Here is an 8,178-nt window from a genome sequence, read left to right as displayed (position 1 = left end):
TTAAGTTAAGCTATAAGCATGGCTTGTTCCATATTCAGTGTTAAAGCAAAAAAGTGTAGCAAACTGAGCAAAAACATTTTATTCATGCACTCTTCTCTTGCTACTTCAAGGCTTGAATGTTTGATTCATTCATTATTGTTATTTTGTTTTCAAATGTATTTATTAGCCTGTGGAAAAAAGTTATTTTGATATTTACCTCAGAAGGCTGCAAATAGAAAAGAGGCATTCAATTTTTATATTTAAACATGAAACTCGGGTTTGCATGTCATTATAAAGTTATATAAGCCTTGCTTGTTCAATTTTCAATGCAAAACTTGTTTGGGTGCCTATTAAAAGGTAATTTTTTTCAACCTTGGCCCGCGACTTTGTTCAGTTTTAAATTTTGGCCCACTCATTATTTGAGTTTGACACCCCTGATCTATCTATATATCCATCTATCCATCCATCCATCCACCCATATTTTCTTAGACATTCCTCTAGGTCCCTTTCCTTTCAGAGATATTTGTTGTTTGACCTCTTCTGAGGTGGATAACAGTTGTTTAAATTTCCTTTTTTGAAGACATGCTATCTGACTGTGGACTAATGAAATCTGAGTCTTGTCCCAGTTTGCTGAGCATCAATAACTCTTGAGAAATTTAGGAAATCTCCACTGTTTGTGCTATAAAACACATATGTTTGTTAAAATAGATTTTGTTCGAAATCCTTCTTCAGAGTTCCTGTTTACATTTGACTGTCATTTCAATAAGTGAAAACACCTGACTTCCACATGAGCACACTTTTGTTCAGCTCAGGTTTTCTAATTGAAAACATGTGGTGTTACAAAAAGGTCTAACAATTTACTTTATACAGTGTCTTCATCATGACTCCACTGTTTGAGTTGTTTACAATTTTTTTTGTTGATTTTTTTTTTCTTTTTTACAGACTCATCATGGCTGAACTCATTGAATCAGAAAGGATCTATGTGGAAGAATTGCAAAGCATCATGGAGGTACAGTACATCAACCCTGGCTTGTGACATACAGATACAGGCAGGTTTGTTAATCTTTTGGCAAAGAAGGAAAAACCCACTATGGTCACTGAAATAGCTTGAAACTGACAAAAATAATAAAAAGAAAAAATAAAACTAAAAATCATGACATGTTAAGTTAAAGTGTGTCCTGTTGTGAGCACCGCAATCTTATAATCAGTTATTCTTATAGTCAGTCTGTCTATTTAAAGGTTAAAATATAGTCACAGTGCTGTTTGGTATCATGGTGTGTACCACACTGAATATGGACCACAGATAGCTGAGGACAGAGTTGTCTCAGGAACTTAGACAGAAAATGATTGGGGACTTCTAGGGATGCATTGTAACTGAGCAGACGTGCCCGACCTGCGCTCTCTAACTTATCCGTTAATATGATTAAAAAAACAACGCTAAACCAAATCGTGGACTGGGTAAATAAAGTGTAAAAGGCAAGTAGAAAGGAATGGATTCACGACTTCGAAACAAGGACTGAAAGACTGATAAGAAGGACGAAAAATCTGTTGCTAACAAGGAAGTGATGGCTAAGGCTAACTCCAACCGAGGCGAGACTGACATGGCAGCTTGTGATATGAGCTCAACTCCGGATGAAGCGGAAGATGTCCAGTCCGGAGGAATACTTCCAAGTGTACTCTAGGAAATACGTGAATTAAACAAAAGTCTTTCTGAGAAAATTGACTTGAGCTCAGCACAACTCCAGACTTCCATCAGTGGAGTGAAAAATACATTGGATAAAGTGCTAACGAAGTTAGCAGAGGCTGAGAATCAAATCAGTGATGCAGAGGATGCTGTATTCGAGCTGAAACAGCTGACGAAGCAGCTGAAAGGCGACAACGAGTTCCTTAAAAAGAAAATCGACCAGCTTGAAAATTATAGCAGGAGAAATAATATTTAAGTGTTGGGACTAAAAGAAGGCTCTGTGGGAATGGATCCTGTGAAATTTTTCACAACCTGGATACTGGAGGTGCTGGGAGCTGGTGGCCCAGACGCAGCAGATCAGCGGCTGGAGGTGGAAATTGAACGAGCACACAGGACCTTGACTTTGGAGCCTAGACCAGGTGAACCACCTCGTACCACCCCGAGACCCGTCTTGGTTCGTCTCCTGCGATTTCAAGATCGAGAGAAGATCTTGGCTTTGGCTAAAAAGAGAGGAAATGTCAACTTCGACAACATGAAAATTAACTTTTTCCCTGATACGAGTCCAGAATTAGCCAGACGCCGCAGACAGCTCGTCCCCGCGCTGCAAGCAATTAAAGCAAGAAATATCCCCTGCTACCTTATCTAACCTGCACGCCTGAAGGTGCAACCAGATGTCGGAGGACCCCACTTTTGACTCCGCAGACGAAGCTTTTAAATTTATCAACAGGTTAATACAACGGGAGCAACAAATGTCAACGACCACTGATCAATGACTATTAACACCGAGTCAGAATGCAGAGCAGAATGGAGGGTTAAGTTGACTGACACTTGTGATTGTCATCAGGTCTACTCCTCCAGAGACAGTGAATCGGATCCATGCGGGTTCCTGGTTCCAGTGATCCATCCTGATCCTTCTAATTACATATGTCTTACCATTGTGGTCAAACGAATAATGCTATTGAAACCCCCCAAAAGTTATAACATATAATCGCAGAGAAATCAATGAGGCCTTTAAAAAGTATTATTCGGATCTTTATACATCACAATCTCAGGGGGATTTAGATGAAATAGTCCTTTTTATCCACCATTGATTTGCCTTGCTTATCAGAGGAGGGCAGGGATAACTTAGACAAACCCTTTCTTAGGGCAGAATTACTCAATATTATTAAGTCACGTCCAGGTAATAAATCCCCTGGTGAAGATGGTTTTCCATCTGAGTTTTATAAGGAATTTCAAGATCTTCTAGTACCACTTTTGATGGATGTTCTCGAACAAGGTAGAAGAGAAGGGTGTTTTCCAGACTCCTTCGCTCAAGCTGTTATCCATAAAAAGGGGAAAGATCCTCTAAAATGTTCTACTTATAGGCCAATCTCACTCCTCAATACCGACTATAAATTACTTACAAAAATGATAGCAAAAAGATTGGAAAGGTATCTACCCTTACTAATCAACACCGATCGAACATGGTTTATTCTAAATAGATTTTCCACTGACAATTTGAGGCGGTTGCTTAACATAATATATATTGCTAACAAAAAAGAGATAACAAGTGTAGCCGTCTCACTTGATGCCGAAAAGGGTTTTGATATGGTTGAATGGCAATATCTTTTTTCTGTCCTTAAGAAATTCGGTTTTGGTGATGGGCTTGTCAATTTGATACAATCTTTTTATAGATCCCCCTCAAGTTAGAGTTGTTATCAATGGGATCACCTCTGATTCATTTTGGCTGTATAGAGACAACAGACAGGGAGATCCAGTTAGTCCTGCTCTCTTTGTGCAGCCCTTGGCTGAGGCCATTAGAATAAATTCTAATATTAGTGGTTTTGAGATTGGTACTGACATACATAAGATTTCGCTTTTTACGGATGATATTTTATTTTTAACCAATCCAGAACACTCTATGTCACCTTCAGGAATTACTGAGTAAACAGCTCATTTTCTGGATACAAAGTTAACCTGGAAAAGACAGTGCTTTGCCGATGTTTGTATTTGACCACAGTAAAGTTAAAAACATGTCCAATTTCAAATGGTCCCCTGAGGGTTTCAAATATTTAGGGGTATTTGTTGATAGTAACCTTAAAAATCTCTTTAAACTCAACTTAGCTACCCTCCTTCAGAAGGTGAGCGAGGACTTAGGAAAATGGATGGATTTACCGCTCACACTACTTGGTAGAATTAATGTCATAAAGATGAATATCCTCCCTAGGTTTCTGTACATGTTTCAATCACTCCCAATTCACATCCCAAACGCATTCTTTATCTCTCTTAAAAAAACAATCAGAAAATTTGGCACGGTAAGCCACCAAGACTCAGCATGGATAAATTATAGCTGCGGTATGAGGATGGAGGTTTGAAGCTCCCTAATTTTCAATTGTACTATTATGCGGCTCAGTTTAGGTTCTTGGCACAGATGTTTGATTTGCAGGCTTCTCCTTCATGGCTCAAAATTGAAAGAACAGAGATAAAAGAAGAGATCCCAATAAATGTGCTTTATAGGTGGGATAATAAAACTTTAAAAAATGTAACTGATAACCCTTTAATAATTCAGTCAATCCAAATTTGGTATAAACTTTGTGAACTGTTTAGGCTAGAAGGCTCTCTTTCTCCTAAAACCCCGCTATAGGGAATGGACTGCTACCAAAGATTTTTCAGTCTGGTAACTTTAGATCCTGGCAGGAGAAGGGAATTTGCCGATTGGAGCACTGCTATGAAAAGAAAGTATTTATGTCACTACAGCAGTTAAAAGAGAAGATTACATTGTCAAATAAAGATTTCCTTGGCTATCTTCCACTTCGCGACTTCATAAGAACTAATCAGAAAGGAAGTTGGAAGTTACCATCCATCTCCCGTTGAGGAAATATGTCATGCCAGTCAGCCATTATGTAAAATCATCTCAAAGGTGTATACAGCACTCATGTCAACTTTAACTATAACTGGTATGGAAAGTTCCAGAATCAAATGGAAAAAAGGATTGGGAATATTTATTGAGAGGCAATTATGGAATCATTTGTGCAGAGAAGGTCTCACCTCTACTCTAAATTCTCAATTTAGACTGGTTCAATTCAATTTTTTACATCAGTTATATGTTACCTCACAAAAATTACATAAATATAACTCCAATATATCCCCTCTTTGTTTTAGATGCAGCATGGAGGAAGGAACGTTTCTCCATGCCACCTGGCATTGCTCCAAATTGCAGGGCTTCTGGAAGGGAGTTTGCGAAACATTATCAGACATTCATGGCATCCCGATACAAATGGCCCCTGAGATTTGTTTATTGGGAAACTTTAGGAACTCTAATTTAAAGACAAATTATGATAAGAAACTTACAGAAGTCCTTTTGGCAATCGCTAAGAAATGTATTACAACAAAATGGAATTCAGACGCCCCCTTTCCAATTAAAATGTGGATTTGCGAGATCATTAGCTGTGTGAGTCTAGAAAAAAAATAACCTATTGGATGCAGAATAGAAGTAAGATGTTTTATAAAATATGGTATATGCAAAATTTACCAGCACATTGGATTGACTGATCATCCCCTAATCGAGCTGGACCCGATAGTACTTATGGGCGAATCTGTTACCGTCTGCCTCTCAACCTATTTCCGATTCATATACATTTCTATTTCATCCTTATTGATTACCCTCATCCCACACCTTACCCACCCCCATCCAGTCCTTCTTATTATTTGGTTGTTATGTTATATTATTGTAAATGTATTTTACTTTAAGTATGTCTCATTGTTTGAATTGTGCATTATTGTGAATCAAGCTTGTCCTGTCAGTTAATACTTGTGATGTTATTACGAAAAAAAAATGCAAAATATAGTATTCTAAAAAAAAAAAAAAAGAAAGAAAATGATTGACAGGTAAAGGCTGTAATATTATTATTCAGTAGTTAAAGGTCCACAAGACTGGAGCCAACTTCCCTGCACATGGCCACAAGAAGAAAACCGATGACAAATGTTAACCATAGAGCTCAAAAAAACCTTTGTTGAGATTAGAGATAAAGTCAAAGATCAAGGTATTTCCGTGTCAAATTGCACCAACAGTCACTGTTTCTGCCAAAGTAGAGCCAAAGGAGACGACCAAGGAGGACACCAAATAATAAAAAAGTATGACTGGAATTTGCCAAAACTCATATTGAGAAGATTCAAAGCTTTTAGGATAATGTCCTTTGGAGACATTAGACAAAACTAAAGCTTTTGGCAACAAAGTCCCATCATCTCTTTAATCACAGACCCAAAAATGAAGCATACAACGAATAAAAAACACTGAATTTACAGTAAAACATAGAGAAGGCTTGGTTGTGTTTTGGGGCTTTTTGCTGCATCTAGCACAGGATATGTTGAATCTCTGCAGGGTACAAACAAATCTCAAGACTATCTAGGCATTCTGGAACAAATTGGGTTGCCCAGTGTCAGAAAGCTTGGTCTCATTCACAGGTGGATAGCGATTCACTGACATACTGTATTCTCATTCCCATCTGGTTCCCATAACTCCTCAAAAATCTCACATTACCAATAATGAGAGAGAGAGAGAAAATGATGGACAGGTTGACCAGGTCAGGCTGGAGTCCCCACGGACTGTGATGTTTGCAGATGACATTTGCAGTGAGAGAAGGGAGCAAGTGAGAAAGAACCTAGAAAGGTGTATGAATGTTCTGGAGAGAAGAATGAAAGTCAATAGAAGCAAGACAGAATCCATGTATGTGAATGAAAGGGAGACAGGTGGAACAGTGAAACTACAAAAAGTAGAGGTACCGAAGGTGGATGAGTTTAAATACCTGGGGTCAACCATCCAAATCAATGAGCAGGTCACAAGAGAGGTGAAGGAGAGATCAGGCAAGGTGGGATGAGCAGAGTCGAGTGTCAGAAGGGATTTGTACCTTAAAGACAGACAGACGAGTAAAAGGGAAGGTTTACAGGATGGCAGAGAGACTTGGAACCACAGGCAACTGCTCAATGGAACAGCTGCTCCTCCATTTTCTAAAGTTGGATGCAAATCTTTTTTTTTTTAGTTTTTGCTCCCACATTTAAAACCTAAAATATGTTATCATTCCTAGAAATAAGACAAAAGTATTTAACATTTATTGATTCTAATGTTACTTTGTTGGTTACAAAGTATAGTAAATGATTAGTTAAAATAATTTCTACATTCTATTCCCCCCTCCATCAGTTTTGAGTTGGATCAGTCCAACTCAGGTATACTAGTAGTTAGATGACATTCAGCAATGGCTATGAGAGAGAAAGCTAAATGTTCACTTTTTATGGCAGCTATTACAGCAACAACACTGTCATTTTTAATCATACGATGTTCTTAGTTTAAAACTCTGGCATAAAAGGTTGGGGGCAATATGACTTCCTTCGAGGAATGATAGGTCTTTAATTTTGTTTTCCTTTTCTTTAAAATTTATTCAAATAAAAAACAAACAAACAACAACATTATTCTACACTCTGTCTCACCCAATTTCCTAGGGCTACTTTGACGAACTGAGTAACTTGGAGCTAGGCCATTTAATGCCCTCATCGTTGGAGAATAAAAAGGATGTGCTGTTTGGCAACCTGCCAGACATATATGAATTTCACAATCAGTAAGTGGATTTTTATTTGCTTTGTTGGCATAAACTGTTGTTAACAATATAAAAATCTATGTAAAGGTTTTTTTAAACCCCTCTCCTTGTTTGAATGATCTTTGTGACAGGCCTTTTATAACTTGATATGAAGTCTAGACTTTTATAAATACCATTTTTATGCTTTTACAGCAAGGTAAAAGTGTTAATTTTCTGATGAATTTATCACACTGTTTCAGAAAGATACTTAAAGTAGCTAACAAACTATTACGTCAATAGTAAAGCTGTCTTTTAAAAACATTTTAGAGAAAAATCAATCAAGATTTAGCTAATTCTGGTACATATACACTCCTGATCAAAATCTTAAGACCAGTCAAAAAATTGCAAGAATTTGCATTTTGCACTATTGGATCTTAAGAAGGTTCTAAGTAGAGCTTCACAATGTTTAAGGAAAAAATCAGCGTAAGAGACAAAAACTTTTGAGCGGGGAATTAATTGAAAACTGCATTTACACTCAAACATGATTTTTTCCGCTGATCAAAAGTTTAAGACCATAGCTCAAAAAAAACCTAAAACCCCCCAAAACAGAAATCAAAGTGTCAAAAAAAAGGACTCAGTAGTGAGTAGCTCCACCATTCTTGTTGATGACTTCAGACAATCGTTTAGGCATGCTTGATGCCAGTGTTTCCAGGAGGCTAGTGGGAACGTTGCTCTAAGTGTTGAAGATGGCTTCACGAAGGGCATCCACTGTCTGGAACTGATGTCCATTTTTGTAAACTTCCCTTGCCATCCATCCCCAAATGTTCTCAATTGGATTTAGATCCGGGGAACATGCAGGATGGTCCAAAAGAGTGATGTTATTCTCTTGGGAGAACTCCTTTGTCAGGCGGGCATTGTGAACTGCAGCATTGTCCTGTTGAAAAACCCAATCATTACCACACAGAC

The 8,178-nt window shown here is 37.8% G+C and overlaps 1 protein-coding gene across 15 annotated transcripts in view; it reads left to right on the top strand.

The window, feature by feature from the left end:
* mcf2l2 (MCF.2 cell line derived transforming sequence-like 2) overlaps positions 1-8,178 on the top strand; it is a 143,554-nt gene that overhangs the window by 51,137 nt on the left and 84,239 nt on the right. For all 15 annotated transcript variants that reach the window (XR_005234393.1, XR_005234395.1, XR_005234394.1 and 12 more), the window contains 2 exons: positions 922-988; positions 7,139-7,254. Coding sequence is in view for 10 of the 15 variants with exons in the window: in XM_037981149.1 (XP_037837077.1) it covers positions 922-988; positions 7,139-7,254 (183 nt within the window). In the remaining 5 variants the exon portion in view is untranslated. The remainder of the gene's footprint in view (positions 1-921; positions 989-7,138; positions 7,255-8,178) is intronic.

Source organism: Kryptolebias marmoratus, linkage group LG18 (assembly GCF_001649575.2).
Source record: "Kryptolebias marmoratus isolate JLee-2015 linkage group LG18, ASM164957v2, whole genome shotgun sequence".
NCBI classification, from domain to species: Eukaryota; Metazoa; Chordata; class Actinopteri; order Cyprinodontiformes; family Rivulidae; genus Kryptolebias; species Kryptolebias marmoratus.
The sequence above is the reverse complement of the archived record's forward strand: the minus strand, read 5'-3'. Positions and strand labels throughout refer to the sequence as shown.